This window comes from Paramormyrops kingsleyae, chromosome 22, assembly GCF_048594095.1.
Source record: "Paramormyrops kingsleyae isolate MSU_618 chromosome 22, PKINGS_0.4, whole genome shotgun sequence".
Classification (NCBI taxonomy): Eukaryota; Metazoa; Chordata; class Actinopteri; order Osteoglossiformes; family Mormyridae; genus Paramormyrops; species Paramormyrops kingsleyae.
Genome location: NC_132818.1, coordinates 3,465,958 through 3,482,510, shown reverse-complemented (window position 1 = coordinate 3,482,510; position 16,553 = coordinate 3,465,958). Strand labels below are relative to the sequence as shown.

The following is a 16,553-nucleotide window of genomic DNA, read 5'->3' as shown; positions in this document are numbered from 1 at the left end:
GCAAGTAAAGGGTCAATGTTTAGTTTACAAGTAGGCTTAGTACACACACACACACACACACACACACACACACATATATATATATATACACTCACCTAAAGGATTATTAGGAACACCTGTTCAATTTCTCATTAATGCAATTATCTAATCAACCAATCACATGGCAGTTGCTTCAATTCATATTTCATATTTCAATTTAAAAAGAATAGATGAAGTAAATGAGTCATGATGCAATTTCCATTCTTATCTGTGTTCTTCAAAATATAGTGATATCTGTATTTCAGACCATTTACTCTTGTTTTCAATTACTAGGGCTTCCTTTCTTGCACATGATTTCTGTGCATTTGCACTTTCCTGTCTAGTTCTTGTACGATGTCTATGTCTGTGAACCCTACGAGGCACACATGCACAGTCATAGCTGCCAGTCAAGCAAGAGCTGGTCGGCTCTATTTAGAAGCCAAATTCTTTGTTTAGGAGCTATAATCTCCATCATATGCCAAATGTGAAATAAGTAAAAAAAAAATACTTACATGGCACATTTTGTCTCCAGTGTACCTTACACTTCTTCTTTCTCCTATTTGATCTGCTTACTATTGCCTTGTGCATTCTTATACAAAATAACATAATAATAAATGTAGTATGTAATATGCAATATATAAGCAAGACAGCTGGGCTGTTGAATGTGAAGTGCACACACATTGAAATATCAATTTATATTTGTCTGTGAAGAAATCTGGAAAACCAAGGAGTGTTGCTTGCTTTGGCTGAAAGATATTACAGCTGGAAAGGTGAATATAATGCTAACTTTACTCTGGTGTTATACTTTCAGGTATACCTCCCTAGTATTCTCGCTTGATGATGTATGTGGGGATATGCGGATATATAATGAGATATTCCAGAAAGCAGGTCAGAGTTTAAACCTTAACAGCAACACCGCAGTTAGCTTTATATGCAGTTTTACGGCTGTAATATCTTTCACTGTTTGTTATATTTTTCAGTTTTTGCTTAAAGTCACTGGTGGTGAATGAACACTATACAATTATTAAGAAATACATATAAAAACTCATATGTAAGTTAACCAGCAAAATAAAAAATCTAGTCGCATTGGCAACCATTTTAGTTGCCATGTGAAGCCCTGCCTGCTGTGACGTCATGTGCTGTGACGTCATGTGCTGTGACGTCAGCAGGAGGAGCGTAAGAACATTAGATAACAGGGTGACGATCTGAAAGTATTGTACACTTTTAACAACACACAGCCTTTTACAATATTTTTAAAAACAAAGTTTTGAGTGGTGGAAATAGCATTTAGTGTAAAATCCCAATAAACAAAGTGCACGCATTTGTGTGAGGCAATGCAAGTAATATGAAAAAAGCAATGGATGATTTGGGGCTTGCTAGCTTGGGCTGTTCTGAAAAATTGTGGGGCATTTTAAGCATTTACTACTTGCGTATATTGTCTCGGAAGATATTCAGATTGAACTGTAAATGCCTCAAAAATGCTTAAAACAAGATACAGTACAAATAAGGTAGAATAGTATGTTATGTGTGTTTCTAATAGCTTAATTAAAAAAAATTTGGGATACATTTTTTCGTTTGTATTAACTTGTATTAAAAACGTGGATCAGCCGATTCCTAGTTAATTCAGCAAAATAATCATAATGTAATATTCCATGTTTATTTCTTTAATTTTTAATTTTATATCAGCTAAGGGTTTATATTTACTGGACCTTTTTGACTTTTTGTTAAGTGCTTCCAGTGCCTGTGACTGGCAAATGAAAAATTTCCCAGTGACTTCATTACTATTCCCACTGTGTAGTGTCTTTCCAAAATACAGGAAACCAAGAGATATATTTGAGATCACGGCTTTGTTTCAACTTTGTAATCTCTAGTCTAGGTCCCTCTGCACTCTGATGAGAAGGGCAGTGTTTTAACAGGCTTTCATATTTCTATTACCTACATACTGACCTTTTTTAAGTCATGAGTGAAGAGTACAGAAAATCCTCTACATACGAATGAAGATGCAAACTTTCAAAAATGCGAACGTGCATATCCAATACAGTCCTAAACAAAATCTTAAGACCAGGGGAAAAAGTATTCGCATTACACACTGGTGGTTTGTAACCAGGTTGTAATTAGAGCTTCAAAATACAAAAATAAGAAACATGAGCAAGAGATAAAAAATAGGGAGTAGGCAATTTATTGAAAACTGCATTTAAACTCAAAGAGGCTGTTTATCAGCTTATCAAAAGTTTAAGACAGTAGCCCAAAAAAACCCAAAAACAGAAGTAAACTTGTCAAAAAAGGACTCTGTAGTGAGTAGCCTCACCGTTCTTGTTAATCACTTCAAAAATTCATTGAGGCATGCTTGATGAGAGTGCCTCCAGGAGTCCGGTGGGAACGTTGCTCCATGTGATGAAGGCGGCTTCACAGTCTGGAACTGACGTCCGTTTTTGTAAACTTCCCTTGCCATCCATCCCCAAACGTTCTCTGTCCATACTGAATAATATGCTACAATGATTTTTCTAATACAGTACAAAATATCCCACCTGAGTTGTGATGTCATTTGGCGCTGGCACCAGTTTTTATGCCAGTGGAAATCCAACACCATGAAGTACTTTCTCAAAGTACCAAAAGTACGGTGCCTGGTGCGGTGGAAAAGCACCCAGAATGCACCCAAATTCAATAAAAGATACAAATCCATTCATTTCCAAAAGCATTTTTCTTCTTTATAGTAGAATTAGTATGTTTTCGATAGGAGTTGAGGGTTGGGAGGAGAGAGAGGTAGGTGTGCATATGTGTTCCTGATACAGTAACGTAGGCTCACTCACTAGTGGTAAGTAAGATCAATGGACTGAAAACAATGGAAAAAGAACTCTCAGTTGCTGGTTGTTAAAATACACCAAAAATCAATAACAAAAACACGAATATTAACTTTTAAAAGCATTTTCTTATGAAAATATTTTCTATAGGAGCTGTGTAGAGAGAGGTAGGCAAAGTGAACAAATATTCACTTTGTTTTATTTTACAAGTGCTTTCTGGCACTTGCCAGGCTGTCATTGTAAACAACAAACTGTTCTTAATGCTTTGCCTGGTAAAATAAAGGTTTTTTTTTTTTTTTTTTTTTTAAAAAAAGCTTTTAAAAGCATTTTTTACATACAAATAGCTGTACATGTACATGTTTCGATAAGAGTTGGTGGTTGGGGCTGGATGACTTATGCTAATTTTATTGGATTTGCAAATTTTTGGACTTGCGAACCTGCTTTCGGAATGAAACTGGTTTGTATCTTGGGGACTTACTGTAATCGGATAAAATTTGTCTGTCAGGTAACCTGGGAGTCATTTTTATATAGCAAAAGGCAGGTCTATTAATATGCTATTATGTCTTGTTTACTTATTTTGTTTAATGGCACTGAATTTTTTGCTTCAGAGAGTGAATTAAGATAAAGACACGCCAAGCTCTTACAGATTACTAACTTTTGGGTGTCACAAAACGCATCTCACTAATATTTTAGCTGTACTACTTATCTGCTTAACAAACTATGGTTTGGTACGTATACCTTGGTTTTGAAGTTACGGTTCAGTACGTTTTCGATACAGTGGTGGGCAGTGGTGGCTTAATAGTTAGGGAAGCAAACTTGTAATTGAAAGATTACAGGTTGGAATCCCCGACCAGCAAGGCACCACTGAAGTACCCTGAGCAAGGTACCACCGCCAAGCACTGCTCCCCGGGAGCTGAGATAGCTGCCCCCTGCTATGTCACAACATCACATATGGATTAAATGCAGAGAACACATTTTGTTGTTGTGCGCTGTGGTGTGTCAACAATGATCACTGATCACTAAATATTAAAAAAGAACCAAAACATAATTTTCTTCTTATTTATTTCTTAAATAAAGTCTGTCAATTCTGCTGCAACCTACTAATAAAAAACTAAAATTTACTTGAAAATAAATAAAAATAAATATTCTCTGAAGTAGAGGTGGGTGATAAATCGATTTTAGCGATTAATTCTAATTTATAGTTCAGGACGATGTGTTTTTATGAAAATCGATTTTATTGCCTATTTTACACGCGAGCGCCAAAAGCCGAACTAATGCGACGCACCGTTCTTCACGGGTAAATTAGAGTGGCGCACCCAAACACTCTAGCGGGTTCAGAAACAACACGGCAATGGTTCGGTTTTGTGCCGTCGGACACAGACCAAACAAGTCCTCGTTGCAAAGTCTGTTTAAAAACTGTTGCAACCAAAGGAAGCAGCACGACAAATTTATTCCAGCACCTAAAGCAGAGGCACACAGCGGAGTGGGAGAAGTGCAGCTCCCAGCGAAATGAAAATACCCGCAGCACCAGCACAACATCCAAAGTTAAGCAAGCAACCGTCCCTGACACGTTTTCGAACTGTGTGCCATATGATAAGAATGGGGCATGATGGAAGGCGATAACAAACGCTGTCGCGATGTACAGTATATTGCAAAAGACATGGTGCCCATACATACTGTGGAAAAGTCAGGATTCATTAACATGCTAAAAGTTTTTACAAGTTTCTAAAAGTGTTTACAATGGCGTGGTCTGCCATCTAACTTACAAGCATCTTTTTTGGCTTGTCAGATTGCACTTTAACACTAAAGTAAAAAAAAAAAAAAGGTAAAACTTGTTTTGAACCATTTATTTGTCATCTGTAGTTTGATTTTGAGTAGTGGAGGGGAAAATCAATTAAAATCAAAAATCGGATTTATTGTGGGAAAAAATCGGAGATTTATTTTTAGGACATATCGCCAAGCTCTACTCTGAAGTAAATAAGAGTAAAATAATTTTTGTGCACCTTAAAGATGAACTGTACCTGATCTGTACTGTATTCACATTAGCAGGTTTCAGCTTCATCCTACAACTGTGCAACACAAATATTGTCTGAAAAAATACAAAGCATAACAAAATAAATATCCATTATGGTGTAACATTTTAAAAAATACCTGTGCTGTATTTGTGTTCACATTAACAAGTAACAGCTTCACATTAGGACGTACACATGAATGCGTAGTAGCATGGCTTCATCCATCCCTTTCCGAGTGAAAGCATTTGCTGCATTCATTTGGAACATATGCATACCGAACCAAGAGAACTTTCAGTATGAATATTTGTACAGTTACACTCCTAATCTGTATAGTACTGAAAAGCCGGCATCAAGCCCAATCTGAAGCCCTTGTGATTATTGCGCATGTGCGATATAATATCACTGTGATATTACCGTATTTTCAGACTAATTGCCCAAAAATGAAGACACTTGACGCTCTGGCCATGTCCAAATCCATTTTGCTGTTTAGACGACGGAAAAATGCAAGGCGTGAAAAGGTTGTCCTAACACTCTTATTCATTCATGGGAGTGATTTGTGTGTAACAAGCAATGAACCAATAGGAATGACGCATCACCTCACCTTTAAAAGCCAGTGGTACATGATCTACTACAGATTACTGTGCCATTGTCACGTTTCCCGGGCAAACAGCTCTTTGGCCGAGGAAAAAGACGTGCTAGTGCGTGAGGCGAAAAGGCGTGAGCACGTCATCTTGGGAGCCCCAAGCCTTTAGATGTGAAGGAGGCCTGGGTTGAAGTAGCAGTGAGTGTGTCCTTGTTTTTTGGCATCATTAGATCACCAGCGCAGTGCCGAAAGCGGTACAATGATGTCATGATGGGGATGCTGCTAAATGAGAGTAGTGGCTGGGAACAGGGAGTTAATTATGCTCGTATGTTTTATTTTAATTTTGGGTCTGCAGTTCACAATATATAAATAAGTGTGATCTTTGTTCAAACTAAATGGAACTTAGTTTTTAAGGTGTCTTAAAATGTTCAAATTGAAAGCAATTTATATTCCTTACTGGGCTGTGGATGATTCAGCTCTTCTGCCAGCTGATCCCTCCTTGCCCGCACTGCTGCCAGCATAGACTCCTTTGTTGGCATCGGCACATGCAGTTCAGTAACACGCCTTGTAAAGTCCTCTAATGTGTCCTCACCAGACATCCATCACACATGGCAATGTTACGCAACATACAATATATTACAATGAGTGCCGCGACTTTCTGAGGGCTGCATTGTAATGTTCCACCTGACCTTCTAAATATCTGAAGCACATTTTCAGCAATCCAAATGTCTTTTCAATTACAGTACATGCTTAATTCTGATAATGGACTCAAGGACTTTGTAATGAAAACAAAAAAATGAAAACCTCCCCCCGGCAGAACGCTAGTGCAGAAATTTCCCTCGAGCGCAGAGAGCGGCCGAAGGAAATGCGCTTTGCGTGCGAGCGCACCATGACATTGGGGGGAGAAGAATACATTAGAGAAGGTGATATTATGATGAACGCGCACGCAGCTCTCCGTCCTGTGCTCGCGAGTTTCACTTTTACGCTCGCGACTGGCATATTTACGCATGTGAGTTTTGACTCTAATGTGACGCCATAAAAGGCACTATATAAAAATAAATTGAATCGTATTGAGTATTTCCCTTGCAAAAGTAAAAATCGTCAACATGATTTTTGGGTTCACGCCAGACCATTGGAATTCCAAAACCAAGTGGTTTTTTTCACACCCTTGCTCCAGTTTCTGTGACCCTCCTCGCATGTCTTGCATAGTGTATGAGGTGCTTACAGCTTCTCTTGGTTCCCAAGTGTCATGCTAAAGTACATGTGGTAAACTTTCTTCACAAAATCAGTTGTCTTTTGTCTTTGTCCCTATGGAGTGTAGCTTCCACATATGTAGGACAATGAATCAGGGGAAATAACAAAACTTCTTTTAGTTGAACAGCTTTTCATCATTACATGCGCTGCCATGGTACTTATCTTTAAAATAACCAATGCACTACAGTTTAAGTTGCAGCCAGCATTAATGTTAATATCTCATAGAAAACATAAAAATCTAGCCCTGGCGATTTGGTAGAGCATATTATATGGAAAAATTTTGCATGACAGGTTCAGCAAATATCAAGTAAACCATATGTGATACAGAAAACTGAAATTGGCAAATCCTAAACTAAGTAGAAAAACATGCTTTTTGCAAAACACCAGATAATCATGCATAGCAGTGTAATTGTCATTCGTCATTTCAGTAATAAATCATTATTTTACTTCAAGGCTCCATTTACACTTAAAATTCCTTAGGATTCCCCTTAAACAGAACATGAAAAAGATGGCAAATTTAATGTACTGCAAATTGAAATCTAATATTCATAAATAAGTCATACAGTGGGGCTCCATAGGCTAGTAATATACCCACAGTACGGTTTATTGGGTTTTTTCTCTGGCTTGCGGGTGCCTGTGACTGTAAGTGCTTGCTAAAATTCGTAGCATTTCCAGTTTTAGTTGGCACAAGTTTTCAGCTTTGATTGGTGTATTGCAATCTGTTGCGTGTCATAGGCTATTTTAAAATGCCGAAGTACAGACACCCCTAATGTTCGCTCTTGCGTATTTTTGTCGATACAGATGAAACAGATAAAGATGAATTTAGAGAATGTTCCTTATTTTTCATTATGAACGCGTCCATTATTGAAGCCACTGCACATGCAGAACGTGAGGATAGCATATATACCTAACAAAGACTGTAGCCCTGTATCCTGTCAGACAGTTTTATCATGTGATATCATATGCAGTTATTCTTTTGTAACTTACGTTTAGTTGTGGAATCTAAATAGTTATAGTCTCATTTTAAATGATGAAATCTTCATTTTTTTTTTTTTTTTTGAAAATCTTTCTTGTATTGCATGCTTCTCTTAGATCAACTAAAAGGTAAACATGCTATATTAATATACTGGGTTGGCAGTAAAGGATGGGCTCATAGTGAGTTAGGTAATTATGGGGCCAGCTTAGTGTTGTTTGCAAGATGTTTGTCCTTCTGGATGCTTGCGTCCAGTCAGACTTCATCTGCGAGCAATGTTAGTGGACTCATTCATGGTCAAGGTTCACGACCTTGAGGAGCAACTAGCTCTCATCCAACACAACAAGGAGTTAAAGGAGAGAATTAATCCACCATTTAGGAAGACCGTGAGTATGTCACAAGCAGGGAGGGGGGAGAATGAAGAACAGATAGGTCAAGCGAGCTGGATGAACGTAGGTCATAGACGTAGAAAAGGGCGTACACAGTTCAGAGGCTGCATCACCTGATGTGATGGTGTCTTACCCCTTTCAGATGCTTCCAGCTTTTGAGCCGGAAGAGACTGAGGAGGCAGGTGGACCCTTCAGATTAAATAGTTTTGTTGATCCAGAACATCTCTAGTTATCTACAGTGTAATCACTTTTGAGTATATTAGTTTTGAGTATATTAGTCTGTATTATAAGTTAGCTTGCTATAAGTAAATTAAAATATTGTCTGTGTTGCTCCAGTGGTGCTAACGTGATATTTGTTCATCCATCTAGCTTTACTTTATTGTATTTTATCACTTGTTGTACGTGCAAAATGAACAGTTTGCATAAGTTACTCCAGATATATGTACTAGTGTTTTCTTCAATAGAATTTTCATAACCGTTTCTTATACAGGAAGCACATGGCACAAGCCAGCATGTGTCCTGGGCAGGAAGTCCATCCATCACAGGATATGCAAGCGGTTACACACTAAGCAATTTTGAGACTCCAGTTTTTAGGCTGATGGGCAGAGCTAGGGCAGAATTTAGCCTCAGAGGTCCTGGACTACTGTGCTGCCCTCAAATTTGTATCATTAAAATGCAATTGAGATGTTGAAATATCTGTTGGGATGTGTGGCCATGTTTTCTGGCTGTCATTGTCAACACAGACCCTCGGCACGCATTATTAGGATGCTGCCTTTGCTAAGATGAGTAATAGGGGTGCTCCGATTGATCGGTCGCCGATCATAATCGGCCGATAATTGCTTTGGGAAGTTTGATTGGCAGTCTCTATAATGGCCGATATAGAAAAGCCGATCAGATGATGCAAAACTTGCGAGACAATTTTTTTGCGCGCTGCTAAAATGGCTTCACCGGTCTGGCAATTCTAGGTGTTGTGTGAAAAATACAATACATTAGTAATCTGCAACCTGTGTAACAAGCCAATTCCACGAGGCGGGAAGCACCCAAAGCATTTTAACACCACGAACCTCATCAGACATTTGAAGGTTAGTCACGTAAAGGAACATGAGCAGTTTTCAAAGTTGGCTAGCGCTAAGAGAGAGCGGGAGAGTTCAGCAACTCGCGCGCCACTCACTCAGCCGTCGGTAACAGAGACATTTCAAAGACAGCAACCCTACTGCAAGGACAGTAAGAAGCATAAAGAAATATCAGATAAAATAGTAGAATTCATATGCCTCTTGTTTTTTGGCAGAACAATAAAAGCCGCTTTCCTGCTCTTGCACAAGCAGCACGAACCTACCTCTGTGCCCCATGCACAAGTATTGATAGTGAGTGACTTTTTAGCACAGTAGGAAATATTATAGTTGAGAAGTGCAACAAGCTGTCAGGCAAAAATGTGGAGATGCTTATATTTATTAAGAAAAATCTGCCCTTGATGCTTAAGAAGTAAGCTACAAATCTTTATCCACCCTTTCTCATTGTCTAGCTCACTCTTGCTCTCTCTGCCCCTCTCTCTACCTCTCTAAATGCCCACAAAATCTACCTGAGCTTCTCAGAGAAAAAAGTAACTTTATCATTGATTCATGATAGTGCAGTTGTGGTTCTATTAGTTAACTGCCTTTCTTCTTGACATCCCAAGAGATGTGAACTTGCAATGGCCTGTTAGGCCTGCCCTGAGAAGTGAATTGAAGTTGCAGATGGATAGAAACAGATATAGAGATGTATATGAGATACAAGTTTTTTATTTGTAGTTTTTTTATTATTATTTATTTTTGTTGTGCAATTTATTACCTGTGGTCCTTATTAGAAAAACTGAGTGCTTACTTTGGAAAACTGACTTGAAACAAAATTTTGACTATAACCTTTTTTGTTGCAGTTTTTAGCCTAAAGTTAAAGTACCCTAAAGCCAAAGTCAAAGACTCTGTTTGTTCTGTATGTTATTTTTTTTTTATTTTATACAATCTACAGGAAAGTTTTGTCAAGCTGTTCCCAATTACTAACCAAGCACTGGCTGCTATGTTTTAAGTTGACGTGTTGCACATGTTGCTTGCCAATAAATACAGTTGTCAATTCATGATTTTCCTCTTCTTGTAATTTCAATACTTAGTTTACATTGTTGTTAGATATAGTTTAATAAATAATGCTACATGATAAGGCTTCAAGTAGACCCTGTAATCGGTGATCGGTATCGGTATTGGACGATACAGCTTCTAGTGATCGGTGATCGGGCCCAAAAATCCTGATCATAGCACCCCTAATGAGTAAGTAGCATTAAAAAAAGCTTGCTTGGGAGGCATACAGTTTAACCATCAGGTGCACATCACTGGCCATTCTAGGACCCCATTGCACTTTTATAGCAGGAGTCGCATGTGTTTGTTTTGATAAATGCAATTCTTTAACCCTTGTTATTTCTCCCTGTTGAAAAATGAATTCCCTAACCCCCCTCCTGCCTTTTCACCCTGTTCAGCTCTGACGTTGACAAGGAACCTGCTGGTTCCACTGACTCTTCCCAGCCAAGTATGAGCCAGCCCTCTGACCCCCCTAACGAAGCAGGTTTTTAGCTACTTTCTTCTATGCAGATACTGTTTTCAGTAATATTGATAAGAAATCTGATTTTTTGCAATAGATATAAATGTTTAATTAGAACAAAATGTTGGTGTATATATTGTGTGTGTGTGTGTGTGTGTGCATTGGAAAAATGTTACCAAGTTTTTTTTCTTTTCGCAGTTTTACCTATCAGATTATTGTAGATTTTATGAATAAGTCTTCATAGATTTGTAGACTTTGATGCAAAAACAAATACATCAGTAATCTGTTTTGTAATTCAAAATCAGTATGTACAGGAAATTCTTGAAGTGTGATGTTTTTGGTAGTACATTGTTGTCAGTTTCTGTCATTTATCATACTTGAAATCTGATGAGGGAATTGCATCTAGTAAAATAAGTAAACATTACTAGAACTACCATTTCTTAGATACATTGCCTGATAAACACATATACATATCTCACATAGTTCATATATACATATTTAAAAATATATATATAGTTAGATGCCCATAGTTGTCCCTCTCTACTGGTCAAAGTACTGTACCTGCAATAGGCACGCAGTCATCCAGATTGGACCTTAGACCAGTGGAAGAAGGTCGCCTGGTCCAGTAAGTCCCATTTTCATCATTGTGTCAACGGGCAGATACATGTGCACCGTTTCCATGTTGAACAAATATCTTGTTTCCATCAACATGGACCTGGTGCCAGTGCAGGGCTGGTTCTCACATGGTGACTTTAGAGAATCGGTTCTAAAAAACAAGGGAATGGAAATGTTACATAGGTGGAACTGAGAGTACTGAAGTGAAATAATTAACGTTTATCTGTTTTTTATTTTCAATAATATGATGGAGTATTATGGTCACATTGAGGGGGAAAAAAATCAGATTTCAAGGATAAAGTCAAAATATTACGAGAAAAAGCTCTAATTTTAAAATGTCTTAATATGAGAATTAAATAGTAATTTTATTCTACATGTTATTTTAGAGATATCAGAAGAGCATGTGATAACTTAGAGATATCAGAAGAGCATGTGATAACTTAGAGATATCAGAAGAGCATGTGATAACTTAGAGATATCAGAAGAGCATGTGATAACTTAGAGATATCAGAAGAGCAGCCTTCTACCTGTGTTAACAAGGAATGTGGATCAACTTGTGAAGTTATACTTTTGGGTAGGTTTGACAAATTACAAAATACTTACAGTCCTGGTCAGAATTATCGGCACCCCTCAATTGCAAGTACAGAATGTGGAATATCTTCAGAAATAAATCAAATGAGCCAATTTTTGTGTAATAAGAATATTTAAGAAAACATCCAAAGTTATTGAACGACGACAACAAAAAAATATTCCATATAGTAAAATAAAAAGTATAGCCATAAAATGTATGCTGGGCACAATTTTTGGCACCCTTCACTAATACTTGGTTGCAGAATGTTTGGCAACAGTGTCAGCTTCTAAACGTTTCTTGTAGCATCTATATGCTTCTTGCCTGCACCTGCTGGTAGTTTCTGCCACTCTTCCATTGCTATGCATTTAGACTCTTAAGTTTGCAGGAGTCCTTTTTGCAATGGCAGATTTCAGCTCTCTCCAAAGGTTTTCAATGGGATTTAAGTCAGGACTCTTCGCGGGCCAGTATAAAACAGTCCAGTATTTCCTTTTCCACTATTCTCTTGTACTTTTGGATGTGTGCTGTGGTCGTTGTCCTGCAGAAAGGTCCAAGACTTTTGCTTCAAACCTAGTTTTTAGACACTGGATAACATTTTTTGCTCTAAAATGCCTTGATAATCTTCTGATTTCATCGTTCCTTTGATACATTCAGTGCCTTCAGTACTACAGGTAGCAAAGTGGCCCCATAACATGATAGAACGTCTACCATGTTTACTTCAGATAGGGTGTTCATTTCGATATGGGCGTCATTCAGTCGTGTATAAACAAACTGCTGCACTACATTCCCAAAGAGCTCTACTTTGGTTTCATTTGTCCATAGAGCATTGTTGCAGAAATATTGTGGCTTACCTAAGAGTTTTTGCAAACATAAGTTTTGCCTTTTTGTGCCATTCTTTTAATAGTGGTGTCCTCCTTTGCCTTCGCCTACGGAATCCTATTTGGTTTAGTGTGTGGCGTATAGTACAGGCAGAAATCACCACTCCAGATTGCTCACGGTCATCTTGAAACAGGGATTTAAAGTTCTTTGCCATTTGCCTTGCAACCTTGGAATTCTGCTTTTTTTGGAATAGCAGTTTTGGTTTACCCAAACAAAGTCTTAAGTTCTAAGCTACCAGTCCTATAAAAGTCTGAATATAATCATTTTTTTAATGCCATAACAAAGTTATATACATATAAACACAATATATTGTTTTTTACAAGTAACAATTAAATGCTGAAATTGCATTTAAAAATACGCTTATTTATTCAAATGCAACTGAACATATAGTGTAAAAATAAAAATTAATGCACAAGAAAGTCAGCTTGATAGCATAATTATACTGTAAAACAAAAATATTTATCCATGTTATCACTGCACTAAACAGAAACATTTATTTCTCTTACCTCTTATTTTTAGAAGCCTAAATCAAAATTTCTAACAAAAAATTTGATTTAGGTTTCTAAAAATAAGAGGCAAAGTATCATAAAATACCCTACAGACTATTTACAAGTTAATAGAACTGTTTCATAAATGTAAATGAGTGTGCAGACTAGGCCTTGAATTGAAAATCTCTCGCCAGCCAGCTGACCAAAGTTGGTGACACTAGTCAGTGTACTATGAACTTGTCTCCAGCATTTACGATAAAAGTCTGTCAGATATTTGTGCATGATGGGGTTACATTAGGGTGTCACCATGGCTGAACACACATTCTACTGCAGCACTGCTGGCAGACATAGCTAAGACTCCTATGGCCGCTGGAAGAGTGAAGGAAAAGCGCTCATATTAATTGCCCAGAAAAAGATGGAATTCTGTCCATCAGATAAATCAAAGTAGTGTCAGCTGTAATGCTGGACTGGCCACAACATATCTAAAGTATAGGGATAGAGAACATAAGAACATAAGAAATTTACAAACCAGAGGAGGCCATTCCGCCCATCAAGCTCTTTTGGGGAGAACTTAACTAATAGCTCAGAGTTGTTAAAATCTTTTCTAGCTCTGATTTAAAGCAACCCAAGGTTTTAGCTTGCACTACACTAATAGGAAAACTATTCCATACTCTAACTACGCGCTGTTAAAGAAGTGCTTTCTCAAATCCAGTGTAAAATGTTCTCCCACTAATTTCCACCTATGGCCACGAGTTCTTTTAATTGAACTAATATTGAAGTAACTATTTGGCTGAACAGCATCCAGACCCGTTAGAATCTTATATACCTGGATCATGTCCCCCCTTAGTCTCCTTTGCTCGAGGCTAAACAGATTCAGCTCAGCTAACCTCTCCTCGTAAGACATTCCTCTAAGACCAGGAATCATTCTTGTAGCCCTACGTTGAACATTTTCTAAGGCAGCAATGTCCTTTTTAAGGTAAGGTGACCAAACCTGCACACAATATTATAGGTGGGGTCTTACCAAGCAAAAGAGAAAATTAGGACTGCCCACCTCATTATCATACACATGGAGAAATCCAAAATAATCTGGAAAATCCATAAATGTCTAAAGAAACAAATCAAGCAAGATGAGCCAGAAAAACTGGGGATTTGCTGTTTTCAGGTTTTTGGCAGGTGAAATTTTGATTGCTGCATAAATGCTTTTATTGAGGTAGATGGTTATGTGAGTCTGCTTTAGCCAGTGGGAATTAGTGCCTACATTTGGGGCTTCAGCCTGAAATTGAAATGAAAGATTTATGGAAGCAGGAATAATTAGCATTTTATTACAAAATGTTATGAATAATACAGACCAATTATCTCCATTGGTGGCAACATTTAATAACACCTGCAAATTATGAAGAAAGTCCAGTCCAACTTCAAATACAGCACAAGGAATTAAACTGGATTTTTTTTCATTTCCACATCACTTTCACCTTCAGCCATTCATCTGTTCCATTTACATTATGACATCTACTGTTTAGCTGCATTAAACAAGTGAAATGACATGGCTAGTTGCACACAGTGATTGTTCTGCATCAGGTTTTACTGATCAGTACAGTCCTCCCATAGTGTGGTCTAGGATATCTGCCGACAAATACCACAACCAGTGCATTTACATTGCGCAGATGAAATATATAAAGATCAGTAGCAGCCGGTGGCTAAAAAAGAAGGTAAGAAGGTAACACATTTTTATAGTAAAACAATAGTGTATTTAAATGTTTTTAAATGACAATAAAATTTTAGTAATTTGAGTTATTTCAGAGTTACTTCTTTCATAATTTAATATCAGAAATAGAGGAGGTACGACCTCTTCTACATCTATTGACCAAAAAGATCTATCCACTGGTTAAAACAAGATTATCTTTGCAGTTTTACACAACTCCTTAAATTGATTTTATCCAGCCTGATACTGACTAGGTCCAAAATTTAGTCTAAAACCAAGAGAGTACTGAAAATTTTATTGCTGCTTGAAGTAATGTGAAATTTAATGTTGGTTATATGGGCACAAAGAACTACAAAATTCATTTCAAAAAAGGTCACACGTATTTCTTTAATAAGGGCAGCACAGTGGCTAAGTGGTTAGCACTGCTGCCTCACAGCAAGGTAGGCTGATTGGCGTGTCTAAATTGGCCCTGTAGTTGTGTGAGTCTGCATGTGGCTGTGTGAGTGTGTGCACCCTGAGGTGTGTTGGTTCCCACCTGTGCCCGTTGTTCCCAGGATAGGATAGACCCCCCGCGACCCCAGTGGGGAATAAGCGGTCACGATAATGGATGGATGGATATTCTGAAATTGATCTTGATAGTAAATTGTGTTTTTAAATGACCGTAATCTGGGATTTAGGTTGTCGGTTAGTGTCAGTTGCATTATGTTTCTCTGTTCTATGCCCTGCAGCCCCCCAGGCAGAAGTCAAACTGGCGGCAACTTCAGGAAAGAAGCAGAACAAGAAGAAGGTGGAAGAAGTGGTTGAGGAGGTGGAGGAAGAGTATGTAGTGGAGAAGGTTTTGGACCGGCGGGTGGTGAAGGGCAGAGTGGAATATCTGCTTAAATGGAAGGGGTTCTCTGAGTGAGTAAATGTGCGTCTGCAAACTGACTTATTAGGATTCAGTAGACTTGCTCATCTGCGCTAGCTGGCAAACATTAAGAAACCTGTACATTTTTTTAAGTTTACTAATGAACAATTTTGCATATTACACACAGAAAATGTAGGGAAAACATTTCATCCATTCCTACTTCTCCCTTGTGTTGTCTGTTTTTCTGATGTTCAACATGCCAAAAATTTCCATCAAGCACTCAAGTCAAAAAAGTGTTTAAAGAGTTAGATGCATTTGAGTTATGTGTATGTTCCCCATATCAGTGCAGACAGTACTTAATCCAAAAAAGAATATGTGGCCATGCACAAAGTACTATATACTATTCATCAAACAAGAGAAAGGGATTAGGCCTTAAATAATGTTGACAACAAGCAAAATGCGAAATTTGGACGATTTCATTTACATTGCGAACATAATTGAAATCTGCAGAAACCATTATTTCGAAAATGAAAATTTGGTGTAGCCTCCTACACTTTGGTCATTCTCACAAACACAAGAATCCTTTGATGAAAAATTAAATGTTATGGCGAAATATGGTGTTTCAATTTTGTGCCAAGCAATTTGTATTACCTTATTAGGTATATTAAAATTATTTATAGCTCTGATTTAATGATCCCTCATCCATTTCCCGACAGGCACTACCGTTGCTTTTTTAAGATCAAATAAATCAAAACTAGATAAAATGTTTTTAAATCTATTAACTTCATTGCAAGTAACCTACAACAGACAATTTAACAAGATATGTATTCATTTCTTTGTTTTGTACTGTATTGTCAAT

At 37.6% G+C, this 16,553-nt stretch overlaps 1 protein-coding gene across 1 annotated transcript in view; it reads left to right on the top strand.

Annotated features, from left to right (window-relative positions):
* The window catches only part of LOC111859761 (chromobox protein homolog 1), a 33,161-nt gene that overhangs the window by 3,239 nt on the left and 13,369 nt on the right, over window positions 1-16,553 (top strand). The window contains exons 2-3 of the mRNA XM_023842730.2: window positions 10,534-10,619; window positions 15,576-15,747. Of these exons, the coding sequence (XP_023698498.1) occupies window positions 10,586-10,619; window positions 15,576-15,747 (206 nt within the window). The 5' untranslated portion in view covers window positions 10,534-10,585. The remainder of the gene's footprint in view (window positions 1-10,533; window positions 10,620-15,575; window positions 15,748-16,553) is intronic.